Source organism: Scleropages formosus, chromosome 10 (assembly GCF_900964775.1).
Source record: "Scleropages formosus chromosome 10, fSclFor1.1, whole genome shotgun sequence".
NCBI classification, from domain to species: domain Eukaryota; kingdom Metazoa; phylum Chordata; class Actinopteri; order Osteoglossiformes; family Osteoglossidae; genus Scleropages; species Scleropages formosus.
Window position 1 is genome coordinate 20992732 of NC_041815.1, and position 26154 is coordinate 21018885.

General features: G+C 41.1%; 1 protein-coding gene across 1 annotated transcript; it reads right to left on the reverse strand.

Annotated features, from left to right (window-relative positions):
- Positions 1 to 17400: 17400 nt before the first annotated feature.
- LOC108932178 (4F2 cell-surface antigen heavy chain) lies at positions 17401 to 22923 on the reverse strand. Its single transcript, XM_074559707.1, is given in 10 exon segments — positions 17401 to 17597; positions 17600 to 17630; positions 17633 to 17758; positions 19229 to 19336; positions 19895 to 20090; positions 20685 to 20740; positions 20891 to 20951; positions 21210 to 21339; positions 21877 to 22041; positions 22530 to 22923. Coding segments are annotated over 10 exon segments (1464 nt in total).
- Between the last annotated feature and the right edge of the window lie 3231 nt (positions 22924 to 26154).

Consider the following 26154-nt stretch of genomic DNA (forward strand, 5'->3'; position numbering starts at 1 on the left):
TTGCAAGGCACCCAAAGCAGGACTCGAACCCCAGACCCATCAGAGAGCAAGACCTGGCCAAACCCTCTGCGCCACCACACCCCCTGAATGAAAAATCAGCTCTGTATAAACCATTTTAAACCTGAAATTACATGTGGAGTCTTTCCCCACACTTTATCTCACACTGTTTCTCAGGGAAAAGACTGTCCTACATCAAAATATATTTTGTATTTATTTACATTCAATATTTTCGGACAGCGGTTGACCACGGGTAACCAAAACCGCGGAAGGCGAATCTGCGGATAAGGGGGAACCACTGTATCTTCTAAGCAATTATAAAATAAAAACCATGTCTGCAGAAGGTTGTACTTAACTCCATTATGCATTTCATAAAATGCATGAATTGTTGAATTATTTGCTTCCAGACAATGGTGACTGTGTTTTCAGATACTCTATAACTGATTTTGATTTCAAACAGCTCGTCCCTATTATAGGCTGTGGTTTATTTCCAGCAACAGAAAATAATGAATTACGATTCCTTACGTATCTAAATGTTTCTTGAAAGCAGTGTCTAATGAATTTGAGTATCAGATACAAAGTCTTTATTAATGTTCTGTGTTATTTTGGTCTTCAAGTGAATACTAAAGATTCTCGTAAGACAAAAAATTGACACCTTTGCATATGTCATCCCACTACCTGAATGTAGAAATGACTCATTGCCCCATAACTGGATGTAATCTATGAGGCAGATGTTCTGTAAAACTTAATTTGGATTAGCACCAGCATAGAATACCAATGTATGATTGGCCCTGCAGATATTTAATACATTAGATTTTGATTAATTTCAGCCACTGCCATGTCCCAATTTGTGATATTGCACAATTCTGGACTGTACAAATAATAGCATGCATGCCTTAGGACCAGACGTTTAAAAAGTGGAATAATTTCAACAAGGAGAAGGAAATTACTCTAGTCTTCAAGCCATATTAAGTATTCAAGCAGTGGAAGCAGTATTCCCAGTAAGACTGGGAATGACTGAAAAAAGAGCAGTAAATCAAATGTTCATCTGGGAGTAGTGATGTGTGGGGTGCTGTGAATATCTCTGAGGTTGGCTTGTAATGAGACAGTAGAATTATAGGCATGTGAATATGACCCAGGCCCATCCCAGGAGGGATCCATGTGGCCATACTTCCTGTGGGGGTGACTAAAGGAAATTATTACAGTGTAAAAATAGTAATTTCTCTACTTTCCATCTTTTGCCATACGTGCTAGTAAATATGTTGGAATAAATATATAGATTTTTTCCTATATAGGCAGCATGCTGGCACAGTGAGTCACGCTGCTGTCTCACAGCACCTGGTTGGTGCGAGAGAACGTGGGTTCGATCCGCGCTCAGTCTGTGTGGAGTTTGCATGTTGTCCCCATGTTTGCGTGGGTTTCCTCCAGGTGCTCTGGTTTCCTCCCACAGTCCAAAGACATGTTGTTCAGGTTCCTCCATTGTGTGTGAGTGACAGAGGGAGTATGTTTCACTGATGTATGGATGAGTGACCCAGTGTAAGTAGTGTATCTAGCAGTGTAAGTCACCATGGTGAATAAGGTGTGTGGGTTGATAACACTGCATAGTTCATTGGAAGTTGCTTTGGAGAAAACCATCTGTAAAATACACACACACACACACATTTTCAGAACCGCTTATCCCATACGGGGTCACGGGGAACCGGAGCCTACCCGGTAACACAGGGCGTAAGGCCGGAGGGGGAGGGGACACACCCAGGACGGGACGCCAGTCCGTCGCAAGGCACCCCAAGCGGGACTCGAACCCCAGACCCACCGGAGAGCAGGACTGTGGTCCAACCCACTGCGCCACCACACCCCCTACATCTGTAAAATAAATAAATGTAAATAGCAAGAAAAACGTCAAAAGGATGCTGATTCTTAGTCCCTCCTTTTAACCCTGTATAGCAGGTCTACTCACTCACACTTACTATAAAAGTAATGAAAATTGCCGGGTAGGCTCTGGTTCCCCGTGACCCCGTATGGGACAAGCGGTTCTGAAAATGTGTGTGTGTGTTTACATTTACCTTTATTTACATTTATTTATTTAGAAGATGCTTTTCTCCAAAGGGACTTACAATGGATTCTATGTAGTGTTATCAGCCCACACACCCTATTCACCAAGGTGACTTACACTTCTAGATATGCACAACCCAGTAGCGGTGAGACACGTATGTTTCATACTGTACAACTGGGTAAATATAAGCAATAACAACAGTAAAAGGCCCTGAAACTGTTATAAAAGCCTTGTAACAGATTTCTTAGCTTTCTGTTTGTAATATTATGTCAGTTTACATGTTTTTCTCATTTATCTGAATGTAACTGACAGAACATTATTCCAGTTTTCAGTTACCCCACTGCAGCCACAGACTCCAAGAATCAAAGTTAAATGCACTCAACAGCTGTAGTGGGGAAAAAAAAGGTTAAACATGCTGGGTGCCATTCCTCTTTTTTAAATCCTATCCACCAACATTTTCTTTCCACTAAATCATTATGTACTAAATATTTGCACAGTTATTCCAAATATTGCATATGAGGGCAGAAACATGTTCGTATGGATATTAATTTATTTATTTTGTTTTATTTATTTTTTTAATTTACCAGGAGCTGCAGTAAAGGGGGCTTTCATACTTACTCATGGTTAGCCTTTTTAGAGAATGTATTACTGCTTTCAATGCTGAGGAAATCTGAAATAATTATGGGTAATTAAAACAGAAATAAATGAAATTTTGATCTCAAATTTGATTTGGTCCTGACACTTCACATTAAGAGATGATGGGTCTTTAACAGCACTACCAGGAGGATACTTAGACAGCTGTAGGTGTGTTATCTGTACGTCATAAAGAGCTCTGAGATTAATTCTTAATGTAAGACCATCTAATTGAATCGATTCCCATATTGCCAGGCTATTCTGTCAGATCTGAGCGTTTCTGTTTTATGAATGCCGTACACCACCAAAGTGTTAAAATATTCTCAAGAGTAAATAATGAGTAAGAAATTTTAAACAAAGTCACCATTCATATCTAATATTGTACATAATTAACTTATCAGGCAGATGAGATTCATCTGTGTCAGCAGAGAACTTCAGAAGTCCCAGAAGCTCTTAAGTACTTTTACTGCAGATAAGTGATCTTAGAATTAGGCATTAATGGTTAATGCACATGAGAGGGCTATCCTGATATAGCCCTGATATAATGCTTAATTCACTTAAAATTCAACTTAGTTTCAATTAAACAGATTTTGGGAACCCTGCACTTTAAAAGCTTCTGGGGGTATATGTTTGTTTTTTTTAAAGCTCAAGGCAGACCTTTCCTTTTTTTGCAGTGCTGATTGGCTGAGGACTGTTTTTTTTACACACCCCCAACACACACAATGTCTGAAACTGCTCGCTTCCTGAGCGGGGTCGCGGCAAACCAGAGCCTAGCCCGGCAACACAGGGCGTAAGGCTGGAGGGGGAGGGGACACACCCGGGATGGGACGCCAGTCCATGGCAAGGCACCCCAAGCAGGACTCGAACCCCAGACCCACCAAAGCAGGACCCGGCTAAGCCAGATAAACCAAAAAGCCAATGATTCTATGAGCAGTGAAACTACAGATTCTATGAGGAATAAAAACACCAGACTGAAGGCAAAAGAGAGACAATGACAGTGAATTTTAAAATTACGCTTCTTAGGAATTGCTTTTTCTTTTTCCATATAAAGTCCTGTATATCACTGCGGCAACTGAGGTTAAGTTTTGTGCTTAAAGATACAAAAGTATGCGTCCAACCCTGGAGCTGAATCAGCAGATTTTGGTTTAAAAATCTCGTTCTTTAGCAATTAGGCAACCTGTGCTTGCAGGTTTTCCCTGCTGTTTATTTTTACAGCGTAATTGTCAGTAATGGTAGCTGGCAAGTATTCTGCCAATAAATTTGAAAAAAAAATAAAATAAAATTTTATACCCACACCGTTGTGATACCCCAGTAACACTAAGAAACAGAACAGAATCTTTCTGCATCAGTAAAGATTTTGTTATGGCCAATATTTGTACACTCTATTATGTTTGTAGCTTGCCATTGCCTTTTTTTTACCTGCCATTTCAAAACGTGTATGAAGCAATGAGCATAATAATAATAATAATAATAACAATAAGAATGCACATTATGGAAAGTTTATGTACAATATACTTCAATTTTATGACTAAAAATTCTGTTGTTAGCTGTAAACTGAGCTGTTGGGTGTAATCTTTTTTCTGGTAATGCTTAAAACAGCTGTACTTCTCCAAGGCTAAGCCGCAGTTTTTCCAATATAATGTGTCAAAGAACATATTGCAGAAGAGCCCTGTAAGATGAATCAAAACCACAGAAAGATTAAACAAATACTATTCACAAAAAACTAAAACCACTTCTTTCCCACAAGGCCCAGTCATTTTATTTGTATGAATAAGTGAGCAGCCATATAAGGTCAGAGGAAGTTGAGGAGAATAATCATTTCATGTTGCTCATATCGTTTCATATGTTTCAAGGACAGCATGGTGCCACTGTCCCACAAGTTCTTCACAGCTCCCGTGCTCTGGTCAGTCTGTGCAGAGCGTATGCTTTGTTTGCTATTATTTGTTCATTTAGCTAACACTTTTCACCAAAGCAACACAATGTTTTAACCATTTATACAGCTAAGGAACCTTTACTGAAGCAATTCAGGGTAAGTACCTTGCTCAAGGTATCGCAGCAGGTGGTGAGATTTCAGACTGGAAGGCAGCAGCTTTAACCTCTATGTCACCTGTTCTCCCAGCGTTTCTCTGAGTTTTGTCTGTATGCTCTGGTTGCCTCACACAGTCCAAAGATGCATTCCCAGTGAACTGGGAAATCTAAGCTGCCTTTTCTAAGATTTCTATTGCTCTTCTGTATTGATGGGTGAATGACTGTAGATAGTAACACAGTATATCTGCAAGTCGCCTTGGACAAAGGAGTATGGTAAATATTTCTTAATCTTTTTTTTTTTTTTTTAAATCTTTTAAATTTTGCAGATTTTCAGAGACTGCATGCAAATGGTGTTTTAAAGAACTGGTGTTCATTAAAATGGTGGACATCCATATCATGCTGTTCAAATACACATCTATAGTACATCCTTTATTGTCAATCACCTTGGACAAAGGAGTCAGGTAGACTCCGGTAAGGTTGGTTAAAAATCATTGTACGTTGCTTTGGAGAAACGTGTTTACAAAATAGATGAATGTGAATGAGTGGTGGACCACTTCATCCCACTGTATCAGCTTCTTCTGCGGTATGAATGGAACCCTTGACTGAAATCTGCAACACAAACCCAATGCTGCTGTACACTATTGTTGTTATAATAATACACAAGGTCCCACAATAATACCCAGAATATACTCACATGTTCTCTTTCTGAGCTGTATTGACTCTGAGTGTTACATTTCTGGCTGATTCACTCCTTTCATTGGCAGGTGTTGATGAATAACTGTGCTCTGCTTCTTAACACCTCCGTATCTAGTGGCAGGAATCATGCTTTGCTGCATCTGTCGTTGCAAAGTAATTAATACATGAAATCCTGGAAAAGTGCTCATCTCAGATTGTGCTTGCTCAGTTATGATATCTGTACTACTTAGGATTATTTCACATGTAACGTCCTCGAAACACAGCAAAGGGAAAGGTCTCCAGACCTTCCGTACAGTTTAATCGGTGAGCATGTCATCCTTCTCGGCATAACTTTGTTTTGTCAATGTTTTTCACTTCAGTGAGACTAGGCTGAGCTACGTTGTGCCGACTGTGGTTTGTGGGGGGGGCTCCACCTATCAAACACACCCATGACTTCATATGACAAAGGGTATTTAGATGCAGCTGGACCCGAAGAAATGCTGGAAAGAGAGTGCTGGGGAGGGACCCAAACATTAGTTTTGTTCGGTAATGGTTTGTCAAACTGCCCAGGAAAATTTGAACTACACATCATAGTGGTCATTGGCTGGTTGTCATCTAATGAGTCTGAGTAACAAAGTTCACGATGAATTTAAAGCATAGGTACCAGAGTATATAATACTATCTTTCATAATTTTATCATTATCTTACTTAACGATTTTAAACAATTTCGCTATAGTTAACGATACTTCAGTATTACTACATACAGTGTAATATTCTATAAGTAAGGTATACATGAAAGAATGTATGATCAGGATAATGATAAAAGATTGTAATGTATAAGAATGAGATCATATATAAGAAATAAGAATATAAAATAAAAGAACACAATAACAGGAATTACACGGAAAATGCTTTAAGCTTTTAAAACCAGTTTAAAACATTTTTCTTTGATGAATCTAGAGCTCTGTTGTTTGAATTTGGCTGAAACCCGCTGCTAGTAATCTTTCACTTTTACTCCACCAAAACACTGGACCGTGAGAACGGCACTCATTTTTCAGCACACCTTGTTTTCTACGCAGCTTTGTGAACTTACCCAGTCATTTTGCTCCAGGATCTTATAGTACGGCACTGAGTTCCAGTTAATGCTGGGTTTATTAGATGGCCTGATTTTGATTTTTCTGCCTAGGTCACTGAGTCCATAATGATCACCTTGAGTCAATACAAAGTGAAACTAGACCACTGAGCCATTGAGCTCTCAACTAGTTCATTAAGCTCCGTGTCTCTCCAGCAATTCCCCCGGGACCCAAGTGAAATCAACATTTGCAGCAGTAATTTGGTTTTCTTGCTTGAAGAACCATGGATCTGTGCACGGATCTGTGTCTTTGTCCTGAAAGACCAAATCATTAGGCGGAACAATTCAACACGCAGCAGTCTTTACAAAGCTAACGTCAAAGAGAAGCATTGTTAAGGCATTATCATAGTAAGTGGTCCCAGAATGTAAAAGTGTTGTTTTTACCCTTCTTGCCTGGGAGCTGACTAATGAGCTCAAATTGAAATAGTTAAAAATACAACCAGATTACAACACAGGTTAAATTAAACACGTCGGTCTTCGTCTTTTTTATTTAGTTTCCAGGCTTCACACATGCAGGGCGTGCTTTGGTGTTTGGACCAGCTTGGGATTTCCACAGGATCCAGCTGCTGTCAAAACAGCAGAGAGACGGGGGAATTTCGGAGTCGTCCCTTTGCCTTGTTGCCCAGGCTGGCTCCAAGGAACATGTTATACCACAGCACAGAGGAGCTGCAAACCAAAACACATTGACAACTTTAAATAAACAGAGCAGCAAGAAGGAGTGCAACAATCCGTTCTGTGCACTGAGGACAGTCTGGGGTCTGGACCCATGAGAGACCATGAAAAGCCATCAAGTCAAAGCAAACCCACACGAATGTGCTGCTGAGCACGTTTTCCCTGATTCCTACTAGTGTAACGACCTAAAGGGTTACAATGCCACTGATCATCTTTAACAATAATGTAATATACTAAACAAGCTGATGAAAATGTAATGATATGGTCAGTATTGCCTGGTCTAAACAAAAAACTGATTATATGAATTAGGAGAATGAGTCACAAGTTTTGTAGATCACTCTGTCCACACAGAAATGGATGTTGTTTCTTATTTAATTTTTCTTTGTCTTCACATTGTGCTGAGATTTAACAGTTAATCAATCCCATCAAGTCCCAGATGTCCCAGATTTTGCCTGAGCTTTATGTTCAGTCACTGACAAACAAGTGTGGGGGAAAAATACTTTGATACACACAAGAAAAAACAAGTACACATGCCCGCTGTTAAAGCACTCACAAGTCACGATGCAGAAACCAGGAGCAATGGGCCTGGAAGGCTCTCAGTTATGTGAATTGGTGGTGGGTGGTGCTGAAGGAGATAGTTGGAGAAGGGAGAAGATGCTGAAAGACAGGGTTGAGAAAGAGAGAAGGTCCTGACGGAAACAGGTTGGAAGAGAGAAGTAGTGCTGAAGGATGAGGGCTGGGAGAGTGGTGGTAACATAAAACCAGCTCTATGGTAAAAATGGAATGAGGCAGGTAAACCAAGAATGCACATCAGAAAGCTTCCAGTCAAAGCCTGGCACAGACAAAAAGAGCTGCGTCTGTTTTTTAATGAAGTAAGTAACAGAAGATCTTGAGAACCTCTCCCAGCCAGTGCTTGTATCTCATAAACAAGTTATTATTCCTTCAGTTTACCAGGGGAATATAATTCCCTTCTTAAAACACAGCATCTGTTCTTTTTATGTTTTTCAAATGATGTTTTGGCAAGAAAAACAGGGAAAATCTAAATTAAAAATAATCACAGAACAGTTTCATGCCCTTTTTCTTCGGAGGATCATAAAATATGACCTTTATTTCAAGAACCATGGGAGGCAATTGTATCATGTCCGGATAAAACCAATACCCTTTGCTATTTTGTTTTTACATTACCGTGTAAATGTTACAGATTAAAACCATAAATGAATATCAATAAAATTGATAAATGTAAAAAAAAAAAAAAAAATCAAGTCAGAGATGTTTCATAGCAACTTCTCTATGAATGTTAAATTTGCAGCAAGTTCTTGATGTCTTAGCTTGTTTCCAGAAGGGCAACTGTTGATATGTGGGAAAGGAGTTGGAGATAAATAAGAGGTGGAGGAAACATGGAGCCTTGGAACAATTTGGAAGGCTGTCATTAGTAGTGAATGTGGGTTGTGTGGCTGCTTCCTTCTTCACACATGGCAACAAAATGTGTACCCATTAAGAATATGTACCATTCACAAAATGTCAGTTTAGCAAGGCTTTCTGAAGACCCATTTAAGGAATTACACATTACTTTTACACATTCACAGTTAAAATGAAAGGCTGGTATTGATAATTTGTATAAAGTAGAGAGAATTTTCAGGTGACATAGTTGAGTTTGTGACAGACTGACATTTCAACTGTGCAGAGAATATCTACACTGATATCAATATACTGTACATACCAACTTGCTGTGCTTGTCAACAATAGAGTCAGGATGAGAAGAGAGTCTAGCCAGAACGTCTAGGGAGATAAAAATCGGGGGGTTGACACTCATCAATCCTGATGGTCAGTTTCAGCTTCCAGTGTGGGTGAAGGCACTGAGGTCAATGCAGGAAGAGTTTGGAAGAAGAAACTAAGGTTAATGCAGGAAGAGATTGGAAGAAGAGACTGAGGTCAATGCAGGAAGAGTTTGGAAGAAGAGACTGAGGTCAATGCAGGAAGATCCCGCTGGGTGAAGGAAGCACCAGCTGTTTCCAAAGCTCTCTTTGTCTTTCAACAATGGTATCTATTACAGTTTCCACAAAGAATCAATTACGGCTCTGATCATTAAACTCTCATGAAGGAGAGAGTGATCAGTGCTCCCATCCATTCTTCTGTGTCATCTTGTTTGGTCAGTGGAACAGAGTCGGGCAGAAACTGGGTGCCAGGAGGTATTTTCATCCTCTCTTTCACACCTTCATAAGAATGTAGGCAATATCCCGAAGCAACCGTAAATCTAATTCCCAATGCTACACATTAATGTGACATTGCACCATTAAAAAATGAGGGTTTAGCATTCTTGAGTGTTTATGCTACTGAATGTTTTCTTAAAACTGAAGCTTTCAGCATACCTGACACCATATAGGATAATTCTACATTGTTCTTACTCAGTTGGTTCATTTATAAAGTTGTAAGTCTTGCTGGAAGAGTTCAGATCATGTATATAATTCCATCTCTGAACAATTCTACCTGCTGTATTGTAATATCAGATAAACTCTTATTCACCCCGATTTCAAAACAGAGTTTGCTGTGTAGATATTTGTCTTTTCCTTTGACGGCATGCATTCTAGGTGGTTTGGACTCATGTGTTCCCAGTGCGCCTCACTTCCCAGTCCTGGTCTTCTGCCTCCAGTTTCCAGTGACGCCATTTCTGGTCAAGAGTTCTACACAGCATCGCTGAAGTTTGGTTCCTTTGAGGCTTTAACCAAAAAACTATGGAATAAACTTCTTTATAATATTTCTTTATTGATCACTGTAATCAGATGGCGTAGTATTAGTCAAAACATTCTTGACTCGGAAGCCCGCAAAAAAATTCCTGTCTGACAAAATAGCGCTTGATGAAATTTTACTTGCGATCTCAAAGGAGTGTTGAAAAAGGAAAAAAAAAGCCGGATGATGGATTGGAACATGAGATAGGATTGATTCCCTGTTGTCTCTTTCACATTCCATGTTTGTGAGCCGTTGGTTAATCGAAAGCAGAAAGCTGCTGCCCCTCAGGGATTCAGTGTTCTCCATTTCCATACATGCCATGAAAACAGTGAGAGAGGTTGGGAACATATGTCTGGAGCGATGCCTCCACCAACAACTGCTGGATGGAATAAAAATCAAGAAACAATAAGATAGGGACAAGAACAGCAATAACAATAATAGGGGGGCGTGGGGGTGTGGTGGGTTCAGCTGGTGCCTGCTGTGTGGTGGGTCTGGGGTTCAAGCCCTACTTGGGGTGCCTTGCAATGGACTGGTGTCCTGTCCTGGGTGTGTCCCCTCCCCCTTCAGCCCTGCGCCTTGTGTTGCCGGGTTAGGCTCTGGCTCGCCGCGATTCTTGACGATGGGATGATGAATAATAATAATAAGAAGAATAGCACCCTGCTCTGGTCTACTGTAACCATGCATTGGAAAACAATTAGTAGTGTAGTGGTAAGAACTGCTACCTTTGGACCCAAAGGTCACAGGTTTGAATCGCACCTCTTGCTGTAGTACCCTTGAGCAAGATACTTACCCTGGAATTGTTCCAGTAAAAATTATCCAGCTGTATAAATGGGTAAATAATTGTAAGTTGCTTTGGTGAAAAGCATCAGCTAAATTAATAAATGACAAACAGTTGATAATGATGGATGGAGGAAAGTGTTCAACTGTGAGATCCTTGATTTTTATTGTTTTTGTACTCTCAGTTGAATTAAAAAAAAATCCAGCAACTTTCACAAAAATATATTTTGGGTTCACAAATTGTTGAGAATACAATTTGTTTTCAGTATATACAGTATTACTCCAGCTTTCCGGCTTGCACAGGAGAGGCGATTCAGAGGATCCGCGCCCTGCTCTTTCGCTTCCCGTATTCAAAGTTTTGATTCCCGTCTCGTCTCCTCCTTTCACTCTAGAGCCTCAGGAAGACTCTGCTCCAGGTCTTCAAACAAAGCATGAAGTGAAACTGTTTGCAGAGACACATCTCCTATTATTATCTGCAAAAACTGTCCTGATGCAACTACTAAGAAGTGTTGCTTAATGCTGGAAGAAATCTGCTTTTTCATTGCTTAGGGAATAATCTTTCCCATAATTTGAGAGCATTATTGCAAGTGACAGTTTGACTTCTGGATACCTTTCAAACTTGTCATAAATTACTGGAAAAATATCCGTATGCCCCGTGAATATTTCTGGAGAAGCGACAATCCAGCAACTCTGGCTTCATGAGGTGTGTTAAATGTTAGTATTTTCCCGCTACTGACATTACGGCTGAGCTGCTCTGGGGTTACAATCTGAACATTAACCCTCTTATAAAACTTTTTAATGGATCTGGTGCTGCTGGCTCACATTTCTGTAGCACTAACAAAAATTGAGGGAATTTGATTTAGTCTTCAGTGTTTCTCTACGCTCTGTCCTGAAGAGCAGTTTATTTCCAGACACACAGGATGATATATGATTATGATATTGTGATAGGATTTTAAAAAGTTGCGTACAGTGCCAGATGTATTCCATTGTGTCTGGTTTAAGATAACTCGATAAAATTAAAAATTGTTTGATGATAAGAACAGATTGTGATACATTTTGGGTTCAGCTGCAAACCTGAGTGCTAGGGAGGTGTTTGTATTCAGCAGTGGTCTGAAATGACCTTTTCACGTGTAAATTTATTTGTTCTTACTGTATCTGAAACTGTGCTGACTTTTTTTGCTATCCATCATGATAGTGACAAAGCCTCTAACGTTGTTCTCACATCATTACTGTGACATCAGCTCATTGTGCGAGCATTACGTAAGCCTACACAATACTTTTCAGACCATGTTAGAGGATGACTGAGCGCTTATACATTTCAGCTGGAAGAGACTCTACTTTTACACATTTTGTGACTGTTGTGTGTTAATAAAGATAACATTTACATTTATTCACTTAGCAGACACTTTTCTCCAAAGCAACTTCCAATGAACTCTATGTAGTGTTACCAGCCCACACACCTTATTCACTGCAGTGACTTACACTGCTAGATACACTACTTACATTGGGTCACTCATCCATACATCAGTGGAACATACTCTCTCTATCACTCACACACTATGGGTAAACCTGAACAGCTATCTTTGGACTGTGGGAGGAAACCAGAGCACCCAGAAGAAACCCACACAGACACAGGGAGAACATGGAAACTCCACACAGACTGAGTGGGGATTGAATCCACATCCTCTTGCAACACCCAGGCGCTGTGAGGCAACAGCACTACCCACTGTGCCACCCAAACCCAAAACCACCCTAAGGGAACACAACAGTTAAAAGAGAAGTCACACTGATCCTTATTATTAATTTAAAAAAAAAAAAAAAAACATAAAAGACGGAAGAAAAAAGTCCAGTACGAGTCAAAATTTTATGTATACCTGAACATCCTGGATAAAGCATGAGATGGGATGAACTGGACAGAAGAGTGAAAGCACAGCAACTCACAAGTAAATGCCAAACGTGAAGAAAAAAAGTAGTTTCTACCATTTATACTCACACTTTTTACTGCTCCGTATATTTATAAAATTCATGGTAATATTCGACTCATGAAAAAAACACTGTGCTTACAGGGTATGTAGACATTGTCATTATAAAACAAAGCTTTTTGTAATTTTCTGGGGTGTGTTGAGCAATTTTTAAGGATGATGAAAACACCAATGAAAGCACTTTGCTAGGCACAGTTCCAGTTTGCGCAGCAACTCATTATTCATAGGCTGCGTGGGAGGTATCAATCATGTAGAATGGTGACAACAGTCATCAGTCAGTGGCTGAACAAACTGAGTTTCATGTATACATGCTCTATAAGTACAATGCAAACACGCAGTCATCCAAAAATCTGTGTAAATTGTTATCCATCCTGAATCTCACTATTTGTCATTAAAGGAAAACAACCTCCACATACCTGCGAGGAGGAAATACGGGCGGACTTATGTACACCTGTCCTTCACATAATGGGGTTAATTCATTCCACAATTTCACCATCTTAGTCAAACTCCCATTGTGAGGAGATCAAATTACCTCTATTCTCTTTAGCAAAAGAAAAGTGTGAGTGTGTGTGTGTGGTTGGGAGGGGGTCGGGTTGTACGTTCACTTTCTGTGGTTCTTTTCATGACCAAGGTGTGTAGTTTGAATAGAGATTTCTTTTCTTACTGGATGTTTTCTTAAGGGCACAAACTGGAAAGCCTGTACTTTTCCATATAAGCCATTTTTTGTTGCACAGGACTCCAGTTTATAAAGGCTGATTTATGTGGCTTCATTTTTTTCAGAAACCAACAGTCCCATTTGATGGAAGGCATTGCAGTAACAATTCGCTATTTTACAAACCAGTCTGCTTCTTTTATATGACCAAATAGTTAAATGCAAATCAAGCCTGGATTTATCGAAAATAAGGTATAATTATGCAACGAGACGAAAATCTTGCTCAATGGAATCACTTATTATAAAACAGGGTGTGGTAGAAATTAGTGTGGTAAATATCCTTCCATCAATTCATTATCAAGAAAACTGCTTGTCTAATTCAGGCTCACGGTGGTCCAGAGCCTGTCCTAGTAGCATAGGTCCTGAGGCTGGTTACACCTTGATCGAGATGCGATTCCATCACAGAGCAATCACACACACACACTAATTCACTACGAATCACACAATTTTTAGTTCACCTCATGGCGCAGTGGGTTGGACCACGGTCCTGCTGTCCAGTGGGTCTGGGGTTCAAGTCCTGCTTGGGGTGCCTTGCGATGGACTGGTGTCCCGTCCTGGGTGTGTCCCTTCCCCCTCCGGCCTTACGCCCTGTGTTACCGGGTAGGCTCCGTGACCCCGTATGGGACAAGCGGTTCTGAAAATGTGTGTGTGTGTGTGTGTGTGTAATTCACCTCAAATACATATCTTTGGACTATGCGAGAAAACAGGAGTGCCCAAATGAAGCCAATGCAAACATGAGGAGGATATGCAAACTTCACAGATGCAGCCAAACTAATTTGCTTACCCAGAGCTGGAAGCAACAGTGTTATCCACTGTGTCACCATAGCACTGTAAAATGGTAAATATAACAAATGGCTAAATATGGGTGTAAAAAGAGCAGGTCTCTGTGACATTTTTATACCTTGGCCAGATTTTAGACATATGAGATATACAATATTAGCAATTAGATACACACACTGTCTGAACCGCTTGTCCTGTATGGGGTCGCGGGGAGCCGGAGCCTAGTGTAGCACCACAGGGCCTAGGGCTGGAGGGGGAGGGGACACACCCAGGACGGGATGGGATGCCGCTCCGTCACAAGGCACCCCAAGCAGGACTCGAACCCCAGGCCCACCAGAGAGAAGGACCCAGTCCAACCCACCGCACCCCCCCAATTAGATAAAGCTATATTGAAATCAGTGTGTTAAATGGGGAGGCGCAGTGACACAGTGAGTTTGGCCGGTGCCTGCTCTTTGGCGGGTCTGTGGTTTGAGTCCTGCTTGGGGTGCCTTGCAATGGACTGGTGTCCTGTCCTGGGTGTGTCCCCTCCAGCTTTGCGCCCTGTATTACCTGCTTAGGCTCCGGTTCGCTGTGACCCTGCTTGGGACAAGCGCTTTCAGCCAGTGTGTGTGTGTTCATTAAACATCATTCAGCTACAGCATCTGAATTAGTAAAACAAATTACTAATATTAAACAGGGATTGTTTTCCTGTTCCATAACAATTCTCCATCTGACTGGTTTTGCTACTTAATGAAGAATGTTGCTAAAAAGGACAAGTTGGCTTTTAAAAATACTTTTGTATCCTCTGGCACGTGAATGGTAAATTTTTGTGAAGAAAACATAAAAGTATTTGTTCCATGAAAGCGGTTTTCAGAACTTAAACAACTGAACTGTTTGTGTGTGGGTTGTGATTAGACTGTGATTTACATTCATGTATTGCTGCGACCGGGTGATTTAGACAACATGATTAAGAAGCTGAAAGTCTGTTGTTTGGCTTTGGGGAGGAGTGTGCCTGTCCTAATAACCTGATTTTAATTATTCATCTCCGTTCAGGGTTGAAATTTAAGAAGAGAATTATCCAAATCTATCCACATCTTTTTCAAACAGCACCTTTTCAATTGTAGAATGCTTCTTAGCTTTGAGTAAATATGTTTTGTCAGAGTTAGGTTCTGAGCTAGTAAATCTTGGGTAATGTTGTACAGTTTAAATACCACTTGTGATACATTTACTCCAGAACTCCAGAACAGAGATCTAGTTTCAAATGAAAACTCTGCGAGACACTTGACCAAGATACTTCAGACAAACTTTTTTGTATACATTGGCCAAAAACGGAAACACTGAATCAGGAATCCATGATTTTGGTTCAAGTTTCATCTGGACCAAAGTACTGGTACTGTATTGAAATTATTCCCAAAACAGCATGATTAAAACAACTTTGTGTAAAAAGCTGGCAGTGGATAATGAAACATTTTATGCAAGGACAAACAGAAATGTTTCTTTTTAAACTATTGTTTCATCTAAATTATGAATAAAGTGATGCTTTGTCAATATCTGATACATACAATAAATGTCTTGGATTTATAATTTCATAGTCTGCATTTGATGCAAATACAGTGTTCGTGTACTTGTTGCATGATTGACCCAAAACTTGATAAACATTTACACAGTTAACGGTTTCCCTTAAAAACCTCATTAAGCTGGAATATTACATCAACACTATTATTGTACATGACTGCAGATTTTTGGCCTGGAGCCAAATTTAATAGGCAAACTCACAGCACATTAGCAAATGTAATTAATTATATTTATACATAACACCAATTCACCTAAGTTTAGTTATTTGCAAAAACTAAATCACATAACTGCATAAATGTGAATATTTAAAAAAAAAAAAAAAACAAATTGAACAATGCAATAATTGTTATATTACTATATATTATTTGGTCCCTAGAATGAAAGAATGTCTATCCATTATGGTGAAAAACATATTACGTACTTTCTTTGAAAAAATGATTAGTAGGTACAAGGTTTGATTGTCACATAAAATGTAACTGATGTGCTTATTTGGCATTTTATTCTTATTTCGTAATATTACTCATTTTTTAGAATTGTGATCACTTTGATACTGTTACTTCGTAACAGATTACACTGCAAACTGATTAAGACAAATAATTGATAGTTGCTACTGAGAGCAACATTTGAGTTACAATGTTTTTGAACCCAATACTTTTACCAAAACTCATAAGCATCTGTGTGAACAGGTGAAAGCTTTTAGACGGGCGTACTTCGTACTTGTTCCAAATGTTTTTCTTGTTTGGGTTGGAGCTTGGTGAAGAGGTGGTACCATCTGGACCAGCTTAGAGCAGCTGGACTGGGCTCCTCCACAATCACACCGCAAACATGGAATGGAAGTACATGTGGCGAAGTGGTAAAATATCATGGGCAGATGATGGACAAACTGGGAGCTGTTGTGAAAGACATGGTCTTGGCTCACTTCTATTCCTCCAGATATGGAAGGTCTGAGCGGGAACTGGGAACATGCCCGTGTTGGCCTTCACAATATTTCACAACCATTTGTATTATATTTAATAACAAATGAGCACTGCATGAGTTGTAAAGTAGAAACACATGTGCCATTAGTATGTGATCATATCCAGTTTTAAAGCATGTGTCACCTTTCATTACGTGACTCAAATTGTTGATGACAACACTACTAGATGGGGTTGCGTGAGCCATCACTGTAGACCTTGGACCCTAACCCGAGACATTCCTCAACTTTCTCAACCCTTCCTTGTATTGTTATTACCATGATTATTAGAATTTTGCTTAAGGTAATACCCAGAACAAAATGTGATTTACAGTAAAAACACCTTAAGGTTCATAGCTTCTAAAGGTAGTCAAGAGGACTTTTACATTCAAGACTGAGTCCCGATTCAGCATCAATTCCCTGAAATTTGGATGGAAAACAAATTACAGTAATTCTGATGAGGTACATTTGTGACAAGGTAGGTATGTGCTTCCCTCTGCTGGCAAGCACAGCCACCAGACAGGGGGTCATGAACATGTATTAGTTTATTTATTCGTCCTTTTCTAAATAACACCTAAAAAATATGCAATTTCACCCCAGCAGGTACACTATTTATTGAAAGATACTTCCATTAACTTATTTTTCACAGCTCTCAGTTTTCTAACAAATTATTCTGATTATCTTGCGAAGAAGTAAATTTGTCTTCCAATTGGCTTAGCATGAAGCTTATGAGAAGGTTCTAGAATCCAACAACCGAATAACCACAGCCTCTTCGGGCTTCAGGAGCAGCGTTTCTAGGGAGAGGAAACCCACACGGTCAAGGCCGGAGCTGGCTGCGAACACACCGCCAGTAGGGAGGCCCGAGGCCCAGCTGGACTCCAAGCGACGAGTGTCTCGGCTAAGGTTGAGCAGCACAAGGAAGCGCAGCCCCAGGATCGCAGGAAGCCAAGGAGTGGTTGGCAAAGGAGTCCAGTGGGGTGCTAGAGGGCAGAAAGGTGAAGTTGCCAAAGGGCAGAACCCCCTCCCTTAAGCGCAGGCAGCTGAGTGCGTGAAACAGGTCCAAGGCTTCATTCCCGGCTGTCTCCTGGGTCGACCGGAAACGGAGGGAGAGAGGAACACAATGGTTGAGGTAACAGAGGCGGTGAAAAATACTCAAGGAGAGAAAAAGTTCAGCATTCCATGGGGTGAGCAAGAGGGGCTCGCAGTGACTAAACATGTTCGGCCACAGAATGATTCTCCCCTCACCGCCAGACATGGGCAAGTTTCAATTCCCAGTTTAAAAAAATCCATCCTTCACAACAGAAGAAATTAAACTCTGCAATCCAAGGGTTCCTTTCATTTGGACCATCCTTGTTATTATAAAACTGAAATTAGTAGAAACTAATTTACATTTAATCACTGGGCAGAGACTTTTCTTCTTCATTTGGTGGCATACAGATTAAATAAAAGTGCATTTCAACCAGACGGAGATTCAAATGCAATCGCATGACTCACAGAGGAGAGTTGGTGCAATACTACGGTTTTGATACCATACATTACACAAATGCCTGTGTGTAGAATTCATAGGTAGCAAGTTTTATTGTTGGATCAAATCCCAAGAACTGGTTTAACCTGGACCTGTGATCAATAAGACCCCAGTAGGAGGTCAAACCTTTAGTTATAGAGCACCTAAACTGTGGAATAGTCTACCAATTACTGTCAGAAATGCCCTGTCTCTATCAGTCTTCAAATGCAGACTAAAGACTTGCATGTTTACTCAGGCATTCCACCTCAAAATGTAATTCCACCTGGCTGTGTTTGCTTTTCCCCACCTCTATATCAAAGCATATTAAAAATTTACTTGTTTAAGTTACAAATTACTATTTTTTTTCTTGTTGAGCATTGTCTCCCTACAAGACCTGAGGAGGTCGGCCGGCGGTCACAGACGCACCCCATGCCGACTGAAGATGACCATTTGCCGTGATGAACGAGACGTGCCTTGCTGAACTGGGAAATCAACAATGCCATTATTACTTATTAAACTGGCTTAGAAGTCTTATTTAATCTAGAATGCCCAGGATAGGTGGGCAGCCACTGGCACTTGGACTGCCAGAGGATTTTTCCTTCCTTGATGTTCATTTGGGAGCTTGTGTTCTTTTCCTCCGTGGCCAGTAGGTGTACTTATAGCTCTATAAAAGGATTATATTATGATAGTCTGTAGTCAACTAATTTCCTTTGTTCCGATGCATTTATTTTATTGCCTTATGCCTGTGTTAAAGCGCTCTGCGTGAGCAAAGTGCTCTATAAAAATAAATAGAATCGAATTTTTTTTTTTAAATACAAATATCTACTGAAGGTTTATGAGCAGGTAGGAGATTGGGAGGGAAGTGAGTCTGAAAGATGTGTTTTGTGACTTGAATGCTGAAAGGGATTCAGCTGTTCTGAGTGAGAGAGGGAGCTCATTGTACCACATCGAAAGATGGAACAGAGAACAAAGTTGTGCATGAGCAACCACTTAGTTCACAACAGTCAGCAATAAACAGCAGAGGAGGAAGCGGAGGGGTGAACCACACACCTTTAACTGGCCGACTTCCTCCTCATAGCTGATGACAGGCGGCCCTGGTAGCGTCATCACCAGCACCATAAGTATCCTGTGTACTTTCCATGACACTGACCCTCCCAGCTGAAAATGGTAGAACATAAACAGAGATCACCACGTCACAGTAACTACATGATTGCTGTACTAAGTAAAAAGAGACACATAGCATACTTGAGAATGGTACTGGGCAGAATAGTGATCAAGCACATGGATTTGTATGCCAAGGACTGTTGGATCAAATCCCAAGAACTGTTTCAACCTGATCGCAATTTCAGCAGAACAGCTACAGTAAAAACATTCAGTTGTATACATTAAGCCCCTTCAGACAAACTCAATGCCAAAATTAAACTGGATATGTGTTGGGGTGGCATGGTGGCACAGCAGGTAGTGATTGCATCTCAGAGTCAGGGCTACAGAATAGGTTTGACCACAGTTCAGTCTGTGTGGAGTTTGCATGTTTTCACCCTCTTTGGGTAGGTTTACGTGTGTGTGGTTTACACTGCTCTTTTGCCTGAATTGGTAGATACTTTTAGGTATCTTAGTATAATGTATGGAGCATTGCAAGTTGCCTTGGACAAAGGCATCAGCCAGATACAAATTGCTGATGTTAATAATGATGAAAATGAAGAAATATTTTCTTACGTTCCAGCTACGCCACTTTTCACGTGGTCTCGACAGACTCGTCTTTACAGCAACAGCCACTTCCTTTGAAGACAGCGGCCGCAGCGATGGAGAAAGGAGGGACTTTGTGAAGATCTCCACCAATGAGTGGTTGACACTGGGACCTGATGCACTGTGCCTTCGTTCTGTCTCCGCTATCTGCTTCACAACCACAATCCTCAACGCAGAGACCAAATCAGTGATGATTCATACAGAGAAAGAAGAATTTATAGTTTGGGGGGGGGGATAAGACAAAAATCACTCCTTCCTTTTTTGGCTGAAACAATGTTTGTTCTGACACCAAGGTGGTGGGTTCACTGTGTTTGTAGCCAGTGGTCTGGTGATGTGTTTGGCATTACACGATTTAGAAATGAATCTTCAGACCACACATCGTGCCAACAATATGTGCTCATGTTGTAGGGCACATGGATTTCCCCCTTACCACTTCGCTCAGACATTTCGGACAGAGTGGTCCAGGTCTCCAGAGACTTTTTCAGTGGTGCATTGGTCTAGCTGAGTCATCAGTGCTGACACTGTTTGCACACTCTTTTACTTGTTTAGGTGTAATGTTCCAGTTCCAGTGTTGTTTCCAATTATCAATTAATCTTCCTTTCATATTAATTATGGTTTGCAACAGAAGAGAATTTGCTTATTTTCACAAAATGTGTAAGTAATAGATCCAGGACACTAATACAGGCAGAGCATAAACATATTCAAAAAGGTATTCGGTAAAATGTAAATTAACTTAATGAAACTATTATTGGAAATGTACCTCTCATTATCCACTTGACTGAACTCTTTCAGCACAACTCTCCACTCACAAAGTATCTTGAAGAAAAGGGGAAAAAACTGACAATTTGCTATGCAGGCTTAAATTACCTCATCTCAAATATTAATGGTTGTAAAATACCATTCAGTATATTGATACATTGAACTCAAAACAATCCTTCAAAGTCAGACATTTCAGTTTAATCTTACATGCTCTGAATAGGCTGCATCTGTGTCACACACGCTGACTCCCGCCACACCCTGTTCCAAAAATAAAAATAAAAATAAAATAAAAATAAAAAAAAAAGATTGACCGAATGGACTAACTAACCAACAAATGTCTACAGCCGCTTATCCTGAGCAGGGTAACAGTGAGCCGGAGCCTTACCCAACAACACAGGGCCAAGGGGGGAGGGGCCAGTCCGTCGCAAGGCACCCCAAGCAGGGCTCGAACCCCAAACCTACCATGCCACCCCCCCAACTGATTAACGCATGAGAAAATATTGAAAAAAACTTTATAGATTCTCATCATTCTAAAATCTTTGTACTTGCACGTACCAACCCTGTTGAGTTTCCAGACTCTCCCATTTCATTGCCCAGGTTTGTACTACTGAGATCAGACAGGTCCAAACCACAGAGGTCCAACAGGATTTTCAGATCTGCCAAACAGATGGACTTCATCATAATCTCCATTTTTGCACCAAATACTCACATTCCTTTAGCTGAATCATTTCTCCAAAGCAGCTTACAGCATTAAACTACATACAATGATTTAACCACTTAAACAGCAGGGTAATTTTTACTAGAGCACTATAGGATATGTACCTTGTTCAAGGGTAACAGCAGCAGTAGGTAAGATTTGAACCTGTGACCTTCAGATGCAAATGTGGCAGCTGTAACCACTACACTTTCTGCTGCCTTGCAGGTTGTGAAGCTACTGTCTACCGAGTACCAGATGGATTTCTTTACCATGATTTAGCTTAGACATATGGTCATATGTTGTACGGACAAAGATTATTGCTATTTTTCAGCCCTGAACTAAAATGGGGTAAATAAATACAAAACACACCAAGCATTTCCTGTTTATAAAGATCCCTGAGCAATGTGAAATACCCTCAGGGTATAACAACTTAGACCTATAACCTACACTGTGTAGATGAAGGTGCCATCACGTTGGCGTTCTTCTCTTTGCTCACCTGCTTTGTTGCCCTCAGCAAGAATATGCTGAAGCTGGGACAGAGCACCCATGGAGCTGTTGGACTTCAGCAGGCCTGGCGTGGGGAAGTCCTTGGAGAAGAGGCCCTCCACAATCAGTGCCCCCACACCCAAAGAGCGCAGGTACTGCATGCGGTCACGCGCCCCTGCCAACAACACACACTATCCCTTCATTACAGCACTTGTGAGCACACAGGTGCCAGACGCAACCAAGCAATAGGTGACAGTATGCAGAAGAAAACTGCCTTGATATAATGTATGTTGGGGGTGCGGTGGCGCAGCGGGTTTGGCCAGGCCTGTTCTCTGGCAGGTCTGGGGTTCGAGTCCCGCTTGGGGTGCCCTGCGGCGGATTGGCTCCCCCCTCAGCGTTGCGTCCCGTGTTGCCGGGTTAGGCTCCAGCTCGCCGCGACCCCCCTTGGGGGAAACGGCCTCAGACAGCGTGTGTGTGTGTGTGCTTAATGTGTCTCAAAATGCTGACTAAAATGGTCAAAGTCTGATCAACAGTTGGCATTTAAACATTTTTTTAACAAGGCTGTGTACCCCTTAGTATATGGTACACAGAATAGGAGCATCTCATTTTGCATGAGAACTGGGTGCCATGTCCTTCAATGTCCCTCTCTGAGAGCTAACTCACCGTTGACAGCCCCCGTTCCGACTCGACGGGAGCTCAGGAGCAGGGTACGCGACTCCCAGTAGAAAGGCGTTTTCCGCCACCATCTCAGGGACGGCGCGACAGGTCGAGGACTCGGGAAAAAGACGGCCAGGGCAGCGCCCAGGACAGACAGCCAGCTGACCCGGAATAGCAGCACCGGACGGGAGCGCGGTTTCCTCCAGCCGGGCCCCCCAGCCACACGCTCCAGCTCCTTCTTGCTCATGCGTACCCGGTGAGGGCTGGGATCCAACTCGCGAACCGGGATTAGGAGGGGGCCTGTCTCCGAGGCCTCCGGACACCCCGCGGGGCTGGAACCTAACCTCGGTCCACGCGGTGTACTGCCATAGCCCACATCACTGTCTACGCTGAATGGCATCTGGTCTCACCTCAGGCTTGGGGAAAGGGGGGATGGTAAAGTACTTAAAATGCATTAAAGGAACAATAAGACTCAACAGCACTACAGTATTTAGACAGAGTGAGTTTGTCTTAGTTTACAGCCAAAGTTCTCAATAAATTCATATTTATTACACATCAGTATTTTCAGTTGTAAATTTGCCATACATTTCTCATATTAGGTGTCATACTGTAAATAACGGGTAAGTAAAAAACAACATTAAATGTTACTGGGGTTTTTTTTTTTTTTTTACTACTTCATCATGACTTACTCGCCCCCATAATGACGTCACCACCGTCTCAGCTTTATATTTTTAAACGCGACACTTGTTGAAAAAAGGATTTTGCGTTTGTTTGTTTGAATGAAACTAAACCTCCATGGATGTGAGGCGCTCGCATTTAGTGGGGAAACCTTTCTTCAAATTCTTTCTTTGTGGCCTGAAATGGTGGCTTAAATAACCGCGCACAAATCGAAAACTGATCTTTCATCGGGCGAAAGAAACGGTGTACATAACACATCAGATGCCGTTTGTAATATTAATTCTACTCTCTGCTTCATAACTGTTTTGTTTACCTACATTTCTCTCTTGTTAATTCAGTGCCGAGTATTGCAAGAACAGCCAACATTTCGGCTAAAATTAAAAATAAAGTACTATTTAAAAAGGCCGGCACTTGATGTCTTTCTAAGTAATATCAGAATAATGAAAGATTCACTAGTACAGACGATTTTCTGATTAAATAATCAGAAAGTATTCTAACATTTCTTTCGGTAATTTATGCATCTGAATAAACCCGTACCAGTTTAATGCTACGGGGGGGATGGTAAAACAGGTAAAACAAGGTGAGGAAAGCCTCCAGGGTGTGCAGAAGTCCCCTGCCTCTTTCCCTTAGAGAAACACAGAGTATGTAAGAAAGAGAGAGAGTGAGTGTGTTGCGTTCGCGTCATTTCTCTTGTTTTAAGAACAGAGCCGTGATTCTCACAATTTATTAGCGCTGAGACGTGAGGAGGCGCGCGCTCCCGTGTCAGTCACCTCCTGCGCTGTATACCGCCCGGCTCAAGTGTGCGTGTACAGTGCATGTGAAGTATAATCTCATAATACCGCAGCAGGAGGAAGGAGTGCTCATGATCGTCTACTCTATTGCACCAGTGAACTTTTTCATTGCTATTATTCTAATTCATCGTCAGATCCATATCACATGGACTGAATTCGCGTATTCACACACCGGTTCTCCATTTCAGCTTAAAAGTATTGCTCTCTGGCAAAATTGGGATTCCAATCAATTATACACCCTCTGGTATTCTAACCTGATTAATTCCCGAAAATCTCAAATCTCTCTGTAAGCAAAGCAGAGCACCGGTTTAGGAAGAAGCGATTCAGGTTATTTTTTTTCCAAAACAAACAACCTGTTCCGGGTAGGACTCTAAGTTTGTGACCTCAGATCATAGTTTTGCTGTTGGAAGAAAATAAGAGATGTATGCTTTGATCGTTGTTTTCCTGCCGTCGCTGCGTTTGTGCAGTACTGTGCCTTTAATTGGGCCCATCATCCATCAATCCACGTGGCTGGGAATCGCGAGCGCAAAGAAGGTTCCGATCAAACCGGTTTAACATTTGTTGTTTTTGCGATGTTCACTTGTGTATCTGTTCATATTGTTTTTCACAGCCTGACCGAAAACTCATGTCTTAGTAACTTTTCTGAGTGAAGTTCAGATAGCGAATACAGAGGCATATCCGGAATTCTACGTGAGAGTTAATAATACCTACGCGTCGATTACTAATTTACAGGGCATCGTTTGACGTAGGAGGCATGAATTTGAATTTCGCGAGCCTCCGGGTGGCTGAGCAGCCCCATATATTTGCATTTATTCATAGAAGAGGATTATTTATCTCCAAAGCCACCTAATGATTATAAACTAGTATTCAGTTGACACACTAGATACTCACTGCACTAAACAGACTCACCTATGCAACGGAGCCATTTGTCTGGCGAGTGTGAATTCATTTGTGTTTTTAATCTTTTTTGCATTAAAGTTTGAACGAATACAGAAACTCTGAGTCTGAGTATCACTGACTGGATGTTTGTTGTTTTTTTTTTTTTTAATTATTTTTTAAACAAAACTATCGAGCAAAGTTTCATTTCACACATTTTCAGAACCGCTTGTCCCATACGGGCAAAGTTGTTTCTGGGAATTTCGGGAACATCGAAAGCGGAAGGTCAAAGGTCAACCAATCTGCCAATCACAACCGTCCATCTATGTAGGTTACCTGGATTCTGCTTAAACACTGCGTTCACACCTTACACCTCACGCCTCTTTTTAGCTAAATTGTGACCTGTATTTGTATTTTGTATTACCCTGGCTTTCATCCATCCATGTACACACTTGTACTGTTGTGTTAATAAAAAAGCCGCTTAGCCTTTCATAACTGACAAATGCAAATTACTAACCAAACTTACCCTATGGGTACCTGTCTTTCCTCTTATTTCCTGTAGGATCTTGCCTACTATGTGTATTCTATAAATGGTGGTTAATTTGTTAAATGAAGCTGTAATAATTGTATTACTTTAGAAACAGAATGAGGTTTTATTTGCCAAGTGGGTAGTACAGTGGCACAGCTAGTAGCGCTGCTGTCTCACAGCGCCTGGGTGGTGTGACAGGATATGGGTTCGATTCCCCACTCAAGTCTGTGTGGAGTTTGCATGTTCCCTGTGTCTGTGTGGGTTTCCTCTGGGTGCTCAGGTTTCTTCCCATAGTCCAAAGACATGATGTTCAGGTTTCTCCATAGTGTGTGAGTTAGAGAGAGGGTGTGTTCCACTGGTGTATGGATGAGTGACCCAGTGTAAGTAGTGTATCTAGCAGTGTAAGTCACCACGGTGAATAAGGTGTGTGGGCTGGTAACACTACACAGAGTTCATTGGAAGTCGCTTTGGGGAAACAAGCGTTTGCTAAGTGAATAAATGGAAGTGTGCTTACGCACACAAGGAATTTGCTTTGGTGTTTGGTGCTTTCAATATTACAGACCCTAGACAAGACAGCTTACACAGACACAGAATAAATAATTAAATAGCATATTTACAGAGTAAAATGAGTAAATACAAAAAAAACGTAAATTACAAAAGTGATGGGATATATTGTACTGATAGGAGACCTATAGGGGAGTGTAACTGTCCATAGGAGTGATGCCCTGAGGGGAAAAAACTGTTCTTATGTCTTGTT